The sequence below is a fragment of the Cottoperca gobio genome, chromosome 19 (assembly GCF_900634415.1).
Source record: "Cottoperca gobio chromosome 19, fCotGob3.1, whole genome shotgun sequence".
NCBI classification, from domain to species: domain Eukaryota; kingdom Metazoa; phylum Chordata; class Actinopteri; order Perciformes; family Bovichtidae; genus Cottoperca; species Cottoperca gobio.
Window position 1 is genome coordinate 930,613 of NC_041373.1, and position 19,875 is coordinate 950,487.

A 19,875-nucleotide genomic window follows, 5' to 3' on the forward strand; every position below is an offset into this window, starting at 1 on the left:
CACACGTTTGCGACACTTTCCATTACTGTCGCAAAACCTACCTTCACATGAAGGCTCAATCCCAATCAGGCCACTACACCCTCCAACTCCGTGACAGAGTGAACTCGAGCTGAATGAGACTCCCTTCAAGGTGTGTAGGATGTAAATAAAGCGGCAAACTACGGGACAAACTTCCCTCACTCTGGCAGAAACAGGAACTGTCGTAAGTCTTCGTAACCATAGTTATGTATTAGCATCTCCCCAAAGATAAATAATAATAAAACTCCAAATACTTTAGTGAAAGTTCTGCCACTTTGTAAACCACTTCCTGTAAATATATAAAACTGTCACATGAACATGTCTAACATTGTATAGACTAGACACAGGTATATTTGATCCTAAGTAAAAGATAGCAAATACAATGTAACCTTTTAGTTGTTAATTAACATCTGTATGACAATATAAAATATCTATCTTAGTTTGCGCAGTTTAATAGTAAATGTTTGCATAGAACTATTTGTAATAATAATAATAATAATAAGCTTTATTTGTATAGCACCTTTCATACAAGAATTGCAGCCCAATGTGCTTCACAGCATAAACATAGTACAAGATTAGACTCCCTGTCCTGGTTTTGTTTTGTTTTGTTCAGTCTTTTGTTTGCATCTTGTGTGTGGACAAATTTGTATATACGTCTGTTTTATGCTAGTACGGAATGTTTCTAAATTGTAAAGCACCTTTGTGGATCTAGAAAAGCGCTATATACATTAAATGTATTATTATTATTATTATTATTGTTATTATTATGATGATTATGTAAGTAAAATGGGGAAGAATAATGTTTTTTTCAGTCTTAGTGTAAATGTAAAATGACTTGTTCACTATGTGAATAGTCTAGTAGTTTATATGGGCTTTGGCTACAATTCTGACCTATTTGAGTGGTTTGATAGTGGCCTTATTCCTTAGTGGTATTGTATATGAATTTAAATTAAATCTTGTAATCTGGGAGTTAAAGTAGTTTATTTGATTTTTAGTATACTACTTTAAGCAGATGACAAAATCTTACTTGAGTAGGATGAAAAAGATCTACAGAAGATGCTTAATGTTGTCGCTGAATGGATTTGGAAATGGAGACTAGTGGTAAAAAATACAAATAGTAGATTTCTGCAATTAGTAGCAAGGAGTGCAGTTAATCTTCGTTCAACAGTGATGTTATATGCCGACCAATATACATATTAAGGATTTATTTTGAATGAGCATGTGACTTTTAGTGAGACTTTTTGTTTATTTAGCAGGTTGAGGGCTGGGATCAGCACTGAGAAAAGTCAGGATACACAACTGTGTAAATCTTGATAATGCTTCCTTTTAAAGGGTTCTGTTAACTAGTAAAATGTCCTTCATTTCTGATTAGTTCTGGATGACACAATAAATAACTTAACTCAACAGTCTTATGGCCTGTGGGATAAAACTGTCCCTGTCTGCTGCTCTTGGCCCGGATCCTGCGGTACCAGAACAGTTTGTTGCTGGGGTGATGGGGGTCTTTGATGATCCTGTGTGTCTTCTTCTTACACCGTTGGGTGTAGAGCTCCTCCATGGAGGGCAGCTCCGTCCTGGTGTGTGTGTTGAGCAGTGTAACCTCTGTAGAGTCTTAGGGTTGAGGGCGGTGCAACTGCTGTACCAGGCCGTGATGCAGCCAGTCAGAATGCTATGGATGGTACATCTGGATGGTGCACCTGTAGAAGCTGCAGAGTATCCTGTACTCCATGTTATACAATGCATAATAACTAATGTCACACCTGTGCTTTTCCTGCTATAATATATATCAAAATGTCTTTTCTGAAAAAGATGTATAGCAGGACCCTGGAAGTGGCTTTCAATGCTGCCATTATTAATGTTAGATGTTACTGTGTTTGACAAGGCCAAATGTCCACTGTGAGAAATGTGTTTTTAGGACCAAGATCTATAACAACAATGGACAATGGTAGAGATATGAAACCCCAACAGTGGAACCTCAAAGGGGGAAAGGACTCCTGGGGTGCAGCAGTATCTCAGCAGCCTTTTAGTGGAGTTAAGAGTAATATCAGTGGTTCCTAAGCAAAAGTGGGGTTCCAGTTTGTAGTTGGCTTGCTGTATATTCAACAAGCCTCAAAAGAGAGAAATAAAGGCAATTTAATGGCCAGTGTTTCTCCAGTAGGCACTGGATCAAAAATGGCGGTGGAATCCCCTTAGGAAGTGAAATACTAAAAGGCATTTGTGCAGCAGAATAATTCTGAATCTGAAACCCAAGTTGAGACACAAATCTCTGCTTGTCTGGCTGACATCTCTCAGTGGATAGCCACAAACCACTTGAAGCTCAACCTTGACAAGACCAAATTGCTTTTCCTTCCAGGGAAGTGCTCTCCCATCCAAGACCTTCTGTCGCAGACTGTAAACCCACCTGTTTCGACTGCAGCAAAACATTTAAAAGAAATTATGTTCTCTGTATGTAGCACTTATATTGATTTGGTTTATTTTACGCTAATAGTTGATTTTTTTTTCTATTGTTTCTGTATGTTGCACTTACATTGGTTTGGCTTATTTGAAGCTATTGTTCTGCACTTAAATTATTTCACCTATTTGAAGCTAATGCTGAGTTGCCCTCATGATTGTTGCACAAAAGTGTCAGCTAAATGAACAATTGGTCCCCAGGAAAGACATACTGATGATCCAGTGTTTTTTTCACCCACTCTAAAATTTGACAACTATGATCCTCACGTAGGACGGTCTTTCAAGTCTACAGCATGCAAACTATAGTGCCTTTTTGTTTTAGATTCTACTGATACTGTAGGCTCCTTTCCCAATCTGTAATATTTGCTTAAAGACAACGGTGGGGGATTGTGATAATTAGTTGTGTGGGTTGTCCCTATACCAGCCACCTCAGCTACTAATGTTATGAAACTCATCAGAGTTTAACAGATGTTTATCTGTAAAATGTCAGTTCACCACAGATCCTTCAGCCTCTGGACAAACTCATATTTACCTCCAGGCAAGGCAAGACACTCTGAAAGTCCTGTTTTGATCTTCTCTCCATGCTGCATGAAGTAAAGATATTTGATAAAGCACACATAGTCTGTAATTCTTAAGAGAGCAAGCAACTCTCAATATCAGTATCATATAGCAGCATATGTTCTGACCAGTGAGTTTATGATGTTCTTCTCTTCAATCAGCCAGAATATCAGTAAAATATTATAGTGAGTCTGTGCATTCTATATATTATTATTGATGCCTTTTACTCTTGTTGCCATTCATAATTTTAATACCAACACAGGCCACCTTTAAAAAGATTGTAGATACTCTCTCTGTGCCATTTGAATGTCACTCTTAATTAAAACTGGATGTTGTAAAGGAATCATGAATCACTACCACAAATTAGCTGCATATAAACAGAATTTTTAGGAGACTGCCACTTGTCTATCTTTGCACAATTTATTTTACACGTGGTGTGCTTTATGACCCATAATAAATCTGTTATTATCAAAGACAGCCTTTTCTTACTATAAAACCTCAGTGTTATAATAGTTAATAGATAACAGTAGAATATTGGATTTATTCTTGGTTTCTCCCAGATAAAAAAACGTGATGAAATGCTGTTTCGAGAGACAAATCAAACAGACCCAATGGACTGTGACGTCACTCGTCGCTCGGCTGCGCATGCTCCACCAATATTCCTACTAACGGCTAATGAAGCTCTAAACAGGTTGTCAGTGTACTTTATAAGTTGTAAACATTTAACTAAATAAAAATGAAAGTAAGTCTTACCTTATTTATCACTACAGGTGGTTCATACTTATGTTACTTTCATGCTAGTTAAAATAGCTTAAACATACAGCGCACTAATATACTATTCACAGTATTGTAGTAATGGATAACGGCAATAATGTAATTGTGTACACTTTTCTGCCGCTATCGGCGTCCATGCACCACGTGGCACGTACTGCAGAGCCCTTAATTGCTAGAAATACTTCTTGTCGACATTTTGAGTATTGTGTATAATACTGTGTAGTTTCCAGCAGAAATTGTTTATACTATTGTGTAGCTGATTGTTGTTAGAAGAAGCTGCTGTTATTGTGGTTATTTCCTTTATTATTCAGAACAGTTTGCACTAATTTTATATTCTGCTTTGCTTATGTCTCTTCACGTAACCACAATTTCACAAACTGATAATTGGATGTCTATGTGTACTGGATACAGGACTAAATGTACACACCTTTACTCTGTGGGACATTATTAAAGTTTTTTGACCAAACTCCTTGATTGCTTACTGACAGAAGACTTAGGCCTGAAATTTATTTCACAATGCATGTGAAATAAATTATATGAAATCAAATTATCCCCCCTGAGAAATTCTCTGTCATATGAGATTTAGAGCTTCTCTACCATAATTCCAGACGGGTCCATGTCCATAATTGCACTGACAATTACACTTATCTTTTAGAAGGTTTATGCAATCACTCTTAAAGTCCCATAAACACACATTCTGGGATCAGTAAACAGATTGAAGCTCTGTTTACAGTCAGTTCTCTTGCTCAAAACAACATGATGATAGTGTTTATGCCGTAGGCCTATCTGCCTTACATAATGTACAAATGGTACTATTACTACTCTGATTTGGAACATAATTTCGGTCTGTATTTTATAAACTGAACGTAGAGACCCAGCATTCAATGTGCCATATTCTTATCATCTTTGTTATCAATAATGATCCCTACGTTTTAACAGTCCGCCCAAACTTTATCAAAATGGAGACAGGCATTTCATGTCTAACAGGGTCCAGTAGACTAAGTATAAAACTGATATGTTGAAAATGGAATGATTAAAGGGACAGTGTGAAGGATCTAGCGAATAATTGGTGGGATCTAGCATCTGCTCACACCTCCCTGTGCAAAACTGTGGTAATGCCGTGGTATCTTAGTAGTGGTAGTGGTCTTTTACACCATTTCTTTACAGAGTGATATTTACAAAGAGGATTGTTGATATAAATTATTGATCAATTGCTCACTGACAGTTTTACTCTGACAGAAGTCTACAGTACTTTATATACAGTAGGTTAATTTTTTAAAGGCAACATTTGCCCTGATCTGGGTTTATGCAGAGATTTTCCTCCATTTGATTTTCCACTTAAAATGACTTTAAAGGCTGATGACTTATTAAACTACTGCAAGATATATCTTTTCTTCACGGTATGCAAGGAATAACAGGAAAGGTGAGGTTGGCCATTTAAGTTCATCAATGCGAATAGGAGATTTTTGTAGAATTTGGTGGCCCCCCCTCTTTTTTGGGTAATTGTAAATGTATGTAGCTAGTGATAATTCGGACTGTGTATTGCACCAAAATACTTTTTGGTACCAAAATAAATGTTTCTGTAGTACAGAGTATGGAACACTGGCATTGGATGTTTGATCATATTTATAGTCTTTATTACTTTTGCGTCTGGACTTTTTTTGTGACCTTTTTCTATTGTATTTTGTTGTTTTCATTTGACATATAACAACTTTGGCTTCTTTTCTTAATAGAAAACCAAATGTTGCGATGTCCACCAGAAACCAGAAAGTGACCGAATCACTGCACTACATGTAATCTTTTATTCTGTCTGTTTTATGAACAGATGGATACAACATCACAGCTACAATTATCTCCTTTTTAAGGATGTTCAAAGTCAGTCAACCAACCAAATGGCAACGTTCACTCTTACAGAATATCTAGCATCTGGATGCTGAAAATAATTGAATATTCTTTCTAATTTACAGTGTAACGGTAGTGTAAACTATGTACCGGTACAGTACGTACTGATACATGCATGTAGGTAGTATGTGTGTATGTAGGTAAGTGAACAAAATGTGAAGTTAAAGGAAATAGGTGGTATCAATCTCAGAAGTTAGTAATAATAATGTATACTGTACAGAACTAATCACAAGAACAAGAAACGGCTGGAGTAGGAAGGTACAGGCATTACATTACATTACAGTCATTCAGCAGTCGCTCTTATCCAGAGAGACTTACAGTGAACTAACTACAGGGACAGTCTCCCTGGAGCAACTCAGGGTTAAGTGCCTTGCTCAGGGGCACAATGGTGGCAGCCCTGGTATTGAACTCACAACCTCTCGGTGTTGTAAGGCATGAGGAGGGAAACTCGAGAATTGGCTAACGATGAGACAAGGAGGGTGTGGCATGCAACAACACAAGAAATGATTACAGGAGACTAATACAAGTCAGGTGTACAGGGAAAAAAATAAGACTGAACAGGGCTACGGCAACACAAGAGGCACAAACTGTCTGGAATGATAAATGCAAAGCAGTGATAACAAAGCACCCAAAACAAAACCGCAGACCTCCCAAAACCGAGCAATAAACAGGCTCAAAAACATAACAAAGAACTGAAGCTAAAATGAATCCAAAAACCACAAACCTAACTTTACTGAGTCATTACTGTATGTTGATGTTCTTTCTGTGCCTGTATCCTCAAGTCAAATTATTTGAATGTGATAGATTGTTGATCTGTGCAGGGTGGGTAAATGGATATGTGTGCATCCTTTTGTTGCAAATACCTGAAACCAGTTTAGAGGCTTATGAATACTATCATATCTTCATGCTGGCTAGTGTAGACAGAGATGTTGCAGTGGAGTGATACACTCTCATATTTAGTTTCGTGCTTCATGAACAATTCTAATCTTCATCACCACCAGCTGGAGACAAGCAAAATTACACTTGCACAACCAATGTTTTTCCAAGTTTTCAAAATCAATCAAAACCTACATCAAACCATATATACTTTTTTAAAAGTACGCGATGTAGTCATGTAGGCATGAAATTCAAATGTGAATTCTGTTTGCAGAGTAAATAAGTGAAGACTTTTCAAATTAATCTGCAACTAAACTACAGCAATGACAATGTAACTATGACAAAACGTAATGCAGACTTGATGTTGACTGTGTATATACAAGACTACAACATGTTTTAACAGTCTGCTTAATTCAGCATACTTTATAGAGAAATTAAGGGAAACCAATGAATGGCAAGAACAATTTATAAAAAAGTGTTTGAAAAATGGTTTGTTATGATGTAAAGGGGACTATACTGTACATAGGAGGATATAAGAGCATTGGGGTGGGGCAAACGATATACTGAAGCTTCCTACTCCTACTTTTCTGAGACAAATATATAGGTAAATTATAATAAATTAGAGGAAATATTGGCTGCTGGATAAATCCTGGATAATATGAAAATCAGCACTGATTTCGTATTACCTAGTAATCTTTTGACTTTTTTCTTTAATTACATGTGTGTTAGGCCTACACTAATTTTGGATACTTTGCAATCAAAGTATACAGAAACCTCCAATGGGCTTCAAACGAATCCGAAACAGAGCTTTATTGGAACTATTATCAATACAATTTTAGACTTTTAGTGTGATTCCCATGAATGTATTGATCCCGTTACACAAAATTGCAAAATTCAGAACTACGTTTCCCATGATCCACTTTGGAGGAGCAACCGTTCTCTTGATACATCCATGCCGTAAACAGGAGAAAGCGGAAACAAAAGAGGTTTTATAAAAACACAAACACATCCCCGGCTGTCGAAGTATTCAGGGAATAAACTACGGCCATTGACTTCGCCAGCAATATTATTAAAATTCAAATAAAGAGCGAGTCGACGTGAGTTGTGGAGCAAACTGCATCAGTCAACATGGCATTGAAAAGAATACAGAAGGTAAATTTGACTGGCTAGCTATGGTTGCCAGCTAATGGTAGCTAACTGGCCCAGCAAAGGCTAACGTAAAGAGTTCATTTTCACAAAAAAGGTTTATTAACAGAGATTTCAATACTATCCCCGCATTGAAGGAACGTGTGGCTAACTTCGTTACGTTTTTGGAAATAATTTGTTTGTTGACACTTCCCAAAACAGTTCCAGCAGCCATTGACAACTTCAAAGTTTCGTGCTAGCTCGCTAACAATTTAGCTAGCTTAGTAACTACTCCATGCGAATCTGTCACTGTTTTCGAAGCTGTCACTGTGTGTTCTTTAAAACTTGTCGAAGTAACTGGACACAATCCCTGTTGAACTTTTCCTCTTGTACTGCATTGACCAAGAAAGTTACTTCTGAACACACTATGCCACCACAACTGTTCTCCGTTGTATTGCTTATTACTCTGATATTTAGTTACTGCGGTCAGGCGTAACTGCCTTAGTAGAATATTATAATTGGATAGACAACAGGGAAGCGTCAGGTATCTCTCAACAACCTCAAGTCCTAATGACGTCCAGAATTTACATTGGAAAGTAGGAACATATTATTATGTGATGGGAATTAGCGGACTTGTGTGGACTTCATGACTTAACCTCTTAATAAAAGCTTTAACATAGGTATAGCTGCTCCTTAATGCCATTCCTTTCCAACCAGAAAGTAACCTGAGTGCCGAGGTGCATGCCCCCTGGGACAAGTTATTTGCCAACATAAAGAAGTGATGTTTGCTGATGAAGTGGCACTCTGAAAACTGATAAAGGCCAATATCCATATGTAGCTAATACATTTCTTACCCACCACATCCAAATTGTTGTGCACCCTTTACCCTGCTGATTCGGCTGATTTTTGTTAATTAAAACCTTTATCTTAACTATTTTACTTTCATTTGAAATCTTACAATGAATAACCTTCCAATTTGTTGTATTGCTTCTTAATTAAATGCTTTGTCAGTACAGATACCTTACTTTGCTAAACCTGTTCTTTTACTAAAAACATTTTTTTCTTATTCACAAACTTAACCACACTTCACTTGGAGAAAAATAAGCAATTTTATTTACGTGGAAGTTCACCATGGAACCAGAAGTTAGACAAAAAAGCCAGTTGACCTTGAGTTAAGATTGCTATCTGATGTCTTTCCTGAAAAAAACTGTATCATCGATAGTCATAAAGTGAGTAATGTCACTTGCATAAAATCAAACTTCAATCATTAACAGGACAAACAGGATACACCATTAAAGTAGTGCCCACAAAGTTAGACTCAGATGTCATTGCAAGTTAATACTCAATTAAAGAAAAGGAGTATTAGATTTGATCAAGTCCCGTTTAGCTGAATAACTGTATTTCTGTTGCATTGAGCAGGAGCTGCATGACCTGCAGAGAGACCCTCCAGCACAGTGCTCTGCTGGACCAGTGGGAGATGACTGTGAGTACACATGCAATTTTTCACCTGAGTGTATTCCAGCTTCTTGTGGCAGTTTTATGGTCAATTTGTGTTATTGTAGGAAATCGGGCCATAAATGTCTTTCTCTATAGAAAATGTTCCACCGACAAACAAACCAATTAATTGTAGGATTGTAGATTCCAGTCCAGATTCCAATCCAGCATGTCACAGCTTCAGCTAACTGAGACACCACTAACAATGTCAGAAATTACTTTGAGTGTAATTGAGTGTACCAAATTGTACACATACCCATTATTCTAGCCATTGTTGGAAAATTCTGCCCTACTTTAGTGTGACTGCAGTGTATGCAAGGAAGTTCTCTGCCTGAAGGTGCTAGTGTGTTAATCCATTAAACCCCCCTAAACTTTGCCCCCTTAGTTATTGTATGCCACCAGTAAAACTTAGATTTTTAGTGTGACATGTATGGAGTTTACATTTGCAGTGTTTTCGGTGTGGAAATTGCAAAAATAACACCACCAGCTGTGATTTACAGTACGTTACTTCATTAAAGTTACAGTAGTAAGGCTAGCTTCACCTGTACCTAACATGGAGAAAGCTGGGTAGAGGTAAGAGCTTCTTTAGACACAGTGCGTTGTATCTGATGGATGATGAACATTGTGTCTGTGACGTGTAGAGATTACATTCTCCTCTTTCTCTCTATTTCTCCCTTAATTGCTTTTAGTGTTTCATTGGCAGGCAACCATAATGGGTCCGGTGAGTATCACACCATCACTTAAGACTTTCATTCCTCTTATACACACTTGTGCTTCATTGGTCTCTTAATAGTAGCTATTGGAACTTGTTTACCATTGCTTGACATAGGCCTTTAAGACCAGAGCAGCGTTTCCCCTAGGTTTACTGGTTTACTGTAGGTGTGTGCGCACGAGTGTGTGTGTCAGCTGCGAAGCCCTGCCCTTCGTAAAGCGGAGCGAAGGAGAGAATGTGAATGCGCAAAGTAGACAGTACAACTGAAACGTGCAAATACATTAGATCAATAACATAAGCGTTTAGTTTATTTAATAAAAGAGCACCTGTCAATGTGAAAAGTGAGTTGTGAATTTTAAAAAAAATGGAGGAGTGCAGCGCCCCTCCAAGACAACGGTAAGGGAAACACTGCACAGTAGGGATTTGTTTGGACCACATTTGCATTTACTTTAATAGTTTTGAATCCCCTCCTTTTACTTTGGCTCAATGCAGTTCTATTGTATCCTTACTGAGCACTAAAGGCAGTGCTTAACATTGAATATCTTCTGTGTCGCGCATGCGCAGGTCGAGTATTTATATCAACAAAGTCACATGAGAACCTGGATGACCCCGGTCATGTATAAGTTCTGTTGTCATCGACGAGATCAGTCCTAATTCATCTTCTCGCTACACGTAGGCTATTACTCGCAGAGCATTAGCTTGAGCTACATAAAATATTATTAATGACTCAAAGTTTGTTGCTTGCAGCTACGTGATCGCATTAGTTGCAGTTGCAGGTTACTCGCCCTACATAGGCTGCGACGAGCTCCCCTCTCACTGCATATACTGCTTTCTGGCTTAGTTTTCGACAAGTCAGCGGAGTGCTGTCACTTATGAGTGACGTAACAGCCCGCAGCAACTGGTGAGTTTTCTCTGCTGCTGTCGCTATGTTTAGCTCTCCTCTCGGAGGACCAGTGCATGAATTGCATCATCATGCCTCGTGCTAGGCTGGCCGAGGTGGAGCTGATGGGTGAAACTGGCCTCCCCTTGTCTGAGTAGTTGACTCCAGCCCAACCTACCATTCTAGGCGTCAGGCCGCAGAGACTGCTCCGCCCAAGAAAAAGTCTGACAAGCTGTCTTCTAGGGTGGACCTGATAACTGCTGAGCTGGCCCAGTTGAAGTCACTCCTCCTTGCTCTCCATTCTGGTGCTGGTACAGAGAATGCTGCTGCACCCAATCCACCCATACCTGATTTCGTTCCAGAGGAGGATATTGTCTCGACGGCAGCTTCAGCTACTCAATTTAATGAGTACGACTAGAAGGAGCCCTCCTGTGCCTCCGGGCCTAGCTCCTGTTCCTCGGCTCGTTGCTCCTCAAAGGGAAGACGGCTCCATATCTGAGGGAGTTGCATGCGTGCTGGAGGGACACAAGGGCTCTCTCCCGTCTTACACCTGATGGCCGAACCCTGGCAGCCATGCAGGATGCGGCAAAAGTTGGCCTTGACCACATGCCAGCTACTGAGCCTACCATTGCTTCCCTTAAAGCAGGGGTTCTCAACGGGGGCGGTAACGCCCCCCATGGGGACGTTCAGAGATAGAAGTAATATTTTAGAAAGGGGGGCATTTATGTGTTTTTGGGGGGCGTTTGTTTTATAGCAGGGATGGGGAACCTCCAGACCATTTTATCCGGCCCTCGAGGTAATTCATAAACACACGCAAAAAATTAACTCCATAAAAAGAAATCCAAATCTAGTCAGCAATAGAGTAAAACCAATAAAACACAACACGAGCGGAACTTGTCATCACGTCATGTCAAAAAACTTCAATATTAAACGAGACGGTCATTGACATCAGCGAACGCAGCATGGAGAGTGTAAAAAAGAGAAAGGTGGATGCGGAATGTCGCATTTTCCAGGAGAAATGGACAAACAATTATTATTCTGAATGCTAGAGCACTGTCTACTTGTCTGCAGTACAAGAACAGGTGGAAGCTGTTTTCTTTGCTCTGTGCCTACTATCCTTGAGTTTCTGCAGTCCCTCCTAGATGGTGGCCGGTCTCCTACCATCAGGGTGTAAGTGGCTGCTATTTCATCGCGACATACTAGGGTTGATAACGACACAGTGGGGAGCCACAGGGTGGTATCCCTCTTCTTAAAGAGAGCTCTGAGGTTGCACCCCCTGAGCCCCTACATGGGACCTGCCCCCGGTGTTGGACGCCCTATGCTTGCCTCCCTTTGAACCCTTGGAACAGGCAGAGCTGTCAAGGACAAAACTGCTTTTGTCCTTGACATCACTTGTATGTAGGCGAGCTGTAGGCCTGCTCTGTGAAGAATTTGTGTTTGAGGTGGAATTCAGATGGTTCTGGTGTCACTTTTTTGGCCAAATCCAACGTTCCTCCCTCAGGTGCTGGAACGCTCACATCGGAATCATCCTATCCAGTTGGAATAGTTTGACCCCCTCTTAAGAGACAGGGAAGAAAGGTCAAAAACTCTTGTGCCCGGTGCGAGCCCTCAGGGCTACCACACTCTTCATCTGTTACGGTGGTCCTAAGAAAGGCTGTGCTCTCTGTGGTTTCTATTTAGTTCTCGCCTCTCCTTTCTTCCGCTCTGTAGGCGTGTGCGTCAGGTGCGAAGTCCCGCCCTTCGCAAAACGGAGCGAAGGAGAGAATGTGAATGCGCAAAGTAGACAGTACAAACTGAAATGTGCACATAAATTAGATCAATATCATAAGTGTTTATTTTATTTTATAAAAGAGCACCTGTCAATGTGAAAAGTGAGTTGTAAAAAAAAACACTGGTGTAACACAAGGTATGGTATGGGATGAAGCTATTGACAGCTTCTCAGATAAAATAGACTTTAAAAGAAGTACTGTATTATGGAATATTTGTGACCAGATACAATGGGTGCATATTGAATGTTAAAATTTAAGCCTCAAAGATTCAAGATTGAAAGTCTTTATTGTCATATGCACAAAAGCTAGAGCGTAGTTGTTGGCAATGAAAAGTCCCAGCTCCTCCAACAATGCAACATACAGTATACCTAAGACATACATTAAATAAAGTAATAAAATAGTGCAATAAAAATAGTGCAAGAGACATAATGGTGCAAATAAAATGCAGGAATAAGTAGAATATATATACAAATAAAATAGAATAATATAAAACAGACTGTAAAATGTTAAATACTGTATGTGAGTAAGAACCAGTTTAACACAGGAACACAATTCCAACACATTCTGTTGAAATCCATAAGTGTTGATAGGGATAACAAAACATCCTTAAGTGGAGGCAAATGTATTTGGTCTAGCCTCTGAAGTAGATTCTGCATAAGGGAAGCACTGTTGCTGCTGATGTTCATTAATAAGAAATCCAGACATTCTAATGAGAGCTGTACCATAAAGTCAAATAAGCAAATTTGGTAACCATGTGGTTTCTCATAGCTGCTAACCTTTAACTGGAATTGATCACCATTGTAATCTATGAAGCACATTAGATATGACCCACCCTCTTGAAGCTTGGCAACCAATCACAACACAAATGACAACTTGTTATACCTATTATATATAGGATATGTATTGTGTCCAGTATTTGTTTTGCGTGCTATTTTATTCTATTCTAGTTGTGTGTTTATAGTCTAAATATTTGACTCTGCTGTCTATTACTTTCTGCTGCTGCAAGGCCATCATTTCCCAGAGGGAGTTGCTCTAAAATTACATTTATGTTACGGCTCTTGATTTGTCAGCATTGTGTGCTATTGGCTTATAATTATGAACTTTACTTTACAATGTGGACACACTCATACTCATAATCAGCTGGTTATTAACAACCAAGTTGGTTGCCAGCTTTGTTATGTTCCGCTGACAGCATTGTCTCACATGTCTGAATTTCAGGGTGACAGTCCTTACCAAGGAGGAGTTTTCTTTCTCACAATCCACTTCCCCACTGACTACCCATTCAAGCCTCCAAAGGTAAGAACTGGTTTGGTTACTCAAAGCTTTGGTCTGTCATATTGTGGAATTTATTGTGGTCGTTGTGCAGTCAGAAAAAACATCTGTAAAAGTCTCCTATTTCATAAATTATGTAAAAGATCATTCCTGACAAGTTGTATATTCCATGATTGTAATGTGTGCTTTTCTTCCAAAATCCATTACAATCATGAAACATACAAAGTTGGAGTGTTTTATCAAGTTTGTACCATGACCTCTTGCTAACACAATGGCTTATCTTATCAAATTAAAAATATATTTTTTTCATAAATAACAATGTTTTTTCTGTTTCAAAAAGATAGAATAAAGTTCCTGAACCTCTGAATTTCTTCATAGTTCCATACTACATACAGATTCTTAGCAGATTTTGAGTATGCACACTATTGTCCCATTCACAGCAGGTTTCTTTTTGTTTGTGTTCACAACAATTTTGCACCCAACCTTCCTCACTTCATTCAGCAGTGGTATAGACAGATTACCACTATCTAATAATAACACCATTACAGTAACAATGTACTGTAAGTGCATCTTCTCTGATAATACAGACCTTTGTGACTTTGTTTTTTACAGGTAGCATTTACAACTAAGATTTATCACCCAAATATTAACAGCAATGGGAGTATCTGTTTGGATATTCTACGGTCACAATGGTCTCCAGCGCTAACCGTGTCTAAAGGTAATTACACTGCAAAAGCAACCCCACTATGTCATTATTTTTGATCTTGTGTCTTCTGTTATCTTATCACATTATCTGTATTTCATTGTATTGTTGGCTGTGAAGTCACCCTATGACGTAGCCTCGAAAATGTACCTATAATACTATAATTTAAAGACTCTTTATCTGAAATCATGTCAAATTTCATTAAACTTGAATAAACTGTTGTGGAAGAGCAATTCAATAATACACTGGAATCCATTTTCACCTGCATGCTTAGAGTTTCATTCTAAAATGTTAAAGCATGTATTCATTTGGGGGAAATTGTTCATTTGGATTTATGGTCAAATTTTACCCTTTTCTCTCTCTCTCTCTCAATGTCAATTTGAAAACGTCTCTGTTATTGATCAACATAATACTTTTCATAGACTCTTCAATGCACAAATGCCACAGTGTTTGCTTTGTTTGTGTCTCTTGTGGTAATAACTAATGAATGCAGTGCTGTTCTAGAATGTTGTGCTGTTCTAGAATGTTGTGCTGTTTTAGAATGCAGTGATGTTTTAGAATGCTGTGCTGTTCTAGAATGCAGTGCTGTTTTAGAATGCTGTGCTGTTCTAGAATGCAGTGCTGTTTTAGAATGCTGTGCTGTTTTAGAATGCTGTGCTGTTTTAGAATGTTGTGCTGTTTTAGAATGCTGTGCTGTTCTAGAATGTTGTGCTGTTTTAGAATGCTGTGCTGTTCTAGAATGCTGTGCTGTTTTAGAATGCTGTGCTGTTTTAGAATGCAGTGCTGTTCTAGAATGTTGTGCTGTTTTAGAATGCAGTGCTGTTTTAGAATGCTGTGCTGTTTTAGAATGCTGTGCTGTTTTAGAATGCAGTGCTGTTTTAGAATGCTGTGCTGTTCTAGAATGCAGTGCTGTTTTAGAATGCTGTGCTGTTCTAGAATGTTGTGCTGTTTTAGAATGCAGTGCTGTTCTAGAATGCTGTGCTGTTTTAGAATGCAGTGCTGTTCTAGAATGCTGTGCTGTTTTAGAATGTTGTGCTGTTTTAGAATGCTGTGCTGTTTTAGAATGCAGTGCTGTTCTAGAATGCTGTGCTGTTTTAGAATGTTGTGCTGTTTTAGAATGTTGTGCTGTTTTAGAATGCTGTGCTGTTCTAGAATGCTGTGCTGTTCTAGAATGCTGTGCTGTTTTAGAATGTTGTGCTGTTTTAGAATGCTGTGCTGTTCTAGAATGCAGTGCTGTTTTAGAATGCTGTGCTGTTCTAGAATGCTGTGCTGTTTTAGAATGCTGTGCTGTTCTAGAATGCTGTGCTGTTCTAGAATGCTGTGCTGTTTTAGAATGCTGTGCTGTTCTAGAATGCAGTGCTGTTTTAGAATGCTGTGCTGTTCTAGAATGCTGTGCTGTTTTAGAATGTTGTGCTGTTTTAGAATGCTGTGCTGTTCTAGAATGCTGTGCTGTTCTAGAATGCAGTGCTGTTCTAGAATGCAGTGCTGTTTTAGAATGCAGTGCTGTTCTAGAATGCAGTGCTGTTTTAGAATGCAGTGCTGTTCTAGAATGCTGTGCTGTTTTAGAATGCTGTGCTGTTCTAGAATGCTGTGCTGTTTTAGAATGCTGTGCTGTTCTAGAATGCTGTGCTGTTTTAGAATGCTGTGCTGTTCTAGAATGCAGTGCTGTTTTAGAATGCTGTGCTGTTCTAGAATGCTGTGCTGTTTTAAAATGCTGTGCTGTTCTAGAATGCTGTGCTGTTTTAGAATGCTGTGCTGTTCTAGAATGCAGTTCTAGATTGTAAATCTTTAGTTTTGTACAGCATACTCTCTTATGCTTTGCTGACATGACGCAGAACTCATCACTCCTCCTGTCTATAAGTAGGGATCTATTGGGGGTAACCTCATTTTAAACAGCCTTTATCTACCTGATAACTAATTTCATATTTTCAATTCCTTTTGATTACAGTTTTATTGTCCATATGTTCATTGCTTTGTGATCCAAACCCAGACGACCCCTTAGTTCCAGACATAGCACACATGTACAAGAACGACAAAGACAAGTGAGTGCTTTATTGTCTACTAATATCAATACCAATGTTGTCAATGGTTATTATCCACTTACTTCTCTCTATTCTTTCCTCTCCTCAGATACAACAAACTAGCAAAAGATTGGACCCAAAAGTACGCCATGTAAAGAAAAAACAGATGAAGAAAAACATGCTGAAAATGTTCCTTTTCTAAAGTCACAACACACTGTAAATTATAGTATGGAATCATTAAGTAATCTTAGGTAACCTCCATCAAACTGAACTGTCATTAACATTATCATTAATCCATGACATATACTGTACATTCTTCGTGTTTGAAAGGAAGCAGAGGATTTTACTTTGACCAGATGAGAAAGATTGCCTCTGGTCACTTTATGGATACTGTGACGTTTCAAAGAAGTTTGGCATGTTGTTCTTGCATCACATAACTTTTATTTATAACACGTTTATTACAAATTGCTTACCAGCATTCTTCATTTTTGAAGTAAACTTAGTTGATTGTGGGACATGAATCCCAACATATTCTGTTCAGCAACAAGCCTTTTTCAGAGGAGCTGAGTAATCGTGCAGCAGGATCGCATACATGTTCGACAAGCTGCTCCACAACTGGAAAGGCCCAGGTTCAGTCCCTGCTGCGGCTATCAGCTGCCAGCGAAGAACACACTGAACCATGGAAATGTGGAAGTGTGAATGCCAAATATGTAAGCCCCTCATTTTGACACGAGTCATGTAGTGGGTGATTGAGGTTTTTTTGTAGTTCTTTTGCATTTTGTAGCAGACGTAGTGGAATGAAACAATGTACTGTTGCTGTTTCCCTGGAAATGGGAGCAATTACAAATCAAGTCACATATTACTGTGTTCTTCTTCCTATTATTATTATTATTATTATTATTATTGTTATTAATTGTATAGTGTTAAAATCCTCTGGGATATTTCATTAAAATTATGTAGTCTTTTCCCCTGAGAATAGCCGTGACGTTGGCTCTTTGGTTGGATTTACACAGGCAAAGATCAGGTTTTTAACCCAATGAAACCTATACTGAAGGGTTAAATGTGTTCTTCTGTTTGACCTCCAGTATGTCTTTATCTATGCTATAGAAATGGTACAAATCCAATTTTCTGTTCCTGTGTAAACAGTTTCTCACTTGTGTCTTTGAGTCCTGTGTGGCACCTTTTGTACTGAATTAAAGAAAGTTACAGTTTTTATCATGACTTTATGGTTTTTATCACAGAGCTTAATGTACTATACTATACTATACTTTTTATTTTGTGATTTTCTAATTTAGCGATCATATTGTTGGGTATTAATATGGTTAAGTCAGTTGTAATTATTACCTAGTCTATGGTAAGCAGTAGTGATGCGCGGGTCGGGATCTACTCACAACCCGCGGGTTCGGATGAGCTTGCTAGAAAATGTAGGGTCATTAAGTCACAAAGCAGAGTTTGGAGTTACTTATTTATAATTTACAGACACGTAGCGTCACGTGCAATATTCCACCTTCTCTTCACCCCTCTGTACCCCTCTGTCTTTCTGTTACACATTTAGCCCACCTGCGTCTTATCTCAAGAACATGTAACATTTAAACACATCTGAAATAATGGTGTCAGTACCATTATTATTTCATCTCCTCAGGTGGACATGCAAAGGGTTTCACACACCAAACTACATGATAACACTTCATGATAACCATCATTGATACATTAACTTTAGTTAATAGTTATTTTATTGTTTACAAATAATTCAATGATCAAATTATATGTTTATAGACGCAAAGTATTTATTAACCATTTAACAAAGTATTATAATCATTAGTTTCAACTTTATAATTTCCATCCAAACAATGTTTATAGATGGTTTACAAGTTACAAATTTAATGTTATGTGTGCAACAATAAACTGTTAAAATAACATCACTTATAACATTACTAAACATTAATTATCATTTCATTGTTTTTAAACAGTAAAATAACTTCTCTAAAGTTTAATTAACTATCAATTTACCATGGATTAATCATGGTTATCATGAAATGTTACCCTACATTTCAATTGTATGCCAGAACAAATATACAAATCATAAGTATTATTATACTTTATTTATTTACACTGCTCAAAAGAATTAAAGGAACACTTTGAAACCACATCAGATTTCAATGGGAATAAAAATAATGCAGGATATCTGTACTGATATGGACTGGGTAATGTGTTAGGAACGAAAGGATGCCACATCGTTTGATGGAAATGAAAATGATCAACCTATAGAGGGCTGAATTCAAAGACACCCGAAAATCAAAGTGAAAAAATGATGCGGCAGGCTCATCCATTTTGCTGAAATTCCATTGCAGCAACTCAAAATGGTACTCAGTAATGTCGGGGCTCCTAATGAGACGATGGATGGTGTCCTGGGGTATCTCCTCCCAGACCTGGACCAGGGCATCACTGAGCTCCTGGACAGTCTGAGGTGCAACCTGGCGGCGTCGGATGGACCGAAACATAATGTCCCACAGGAGTTCTAGTGGATTAAGGTCAGGCAAGCGTGGCGGCCAGTCAATGGTATCAATTCCTTCATCCTCCAGGAACTGCCTGCATACTCTCGCCACATGAGGTACATTGTCGTGTAACAGGAGGAACCCAGGACCCACTGCACCAGCGTAGGGTCTGACATTGGGTCCAAGGATTTCATCCCGATACCTAATGGCAGTCAGGATGCTGTTGTCTAGCCTGTAGAGGTCTGTGCGTCCCTCCATGGATATGCCTCCCCAGACCATCACTGACCCACCACCAAACCGGTCATGCTGAACGATGTTACAGGCAGCATAACGTTCTCGACGGCTTCACCAGACTCTTTCATGTCTGTCACTTGTGCTCAGGGTGAACCTGCTCTCATCTGTGAAAAGCACAGGGCGCCAGTGGCGGACCTGCCATTTCTGGTGTTCTATGGCAAATGCCAATCGAGCTCCACGGTGCCGGGCAGTGAGCACAGGGCCCACTAGAGACCGTCGGTCTCTCAGGCCACCCTCGTGAAGTCTGTTTCTGATTATTTGGTCAGAGACATTCACACCAGTGGCCTGCTGGAGGCCATTTTGTGGGGCTCTGGCAGTGCTCATCGTGTTCCTTTTTGCACAAAGGAACAGATACCGGTCCTGCTGATGGGCTAAGGACCTTCTACGGCCCTGTCCAGCTCTCCTAGAGTAACTGCCCTACTTTTCTGTATCCATCCACTGAGCTCTCTACTGCAGGAGGCACTGGGAACTGTTGCAGCTCGGCAGGGGAAAGCAGAGTCTGCTACAATTCAAAAACAGGGGTCTGCTGTAACT

General features: G+C 39.0%; 1 protein-coding gene across 3 annotated transcripts; it reads left to right on the plus strand.

Annotated features, from left to right (window-relative positions):
* The first annotated feature begins 10 nt into the window (after positions 1–10).
* On the plus strand, positions 11–17,765 carry ube2d1b (ubiquitin-conjugating enzyme E2D 1b). 3 transcript variants are annotated; one of them, XM_029456215.1, is made up of 7 exons: positions 11–130; positions 9,121–9,184; positions 9,885–9,916; positions 13,775–13,852; positions 14,441–14,546; positions 16,480–16,573; positions 16,662–17,765. In XM_029456215.1, the coding sequence occupies exons 3-7, from the start codon at positions 9,908–9,910 to the stop codon at positions 16,705–16,707; spliced, it is 333 nt and encodes a 110-aa protein (XP_029312075.1). In that variant the 5' UTR covers positions 11–130; positions 9,121–9,184; positions 9,885–9,907; the 3' UTR covers positions 16,708–17,765. The 3 variants fall into 3 exon arrangements, with proteins under 3 accessions (XP_029312075.1, XP_029312076.1, XP_029312073.1); XM_029456216.1 differs by having other exon boundaries at positions 115–202; XM_029456213.1 differs by lacking the exon at positions 11–130 and adding an exon at positions 7,519–7,728.
* The last annotated feature ends 2,110 nt before the right edge of the window (positions 17,766–19,875 follow it).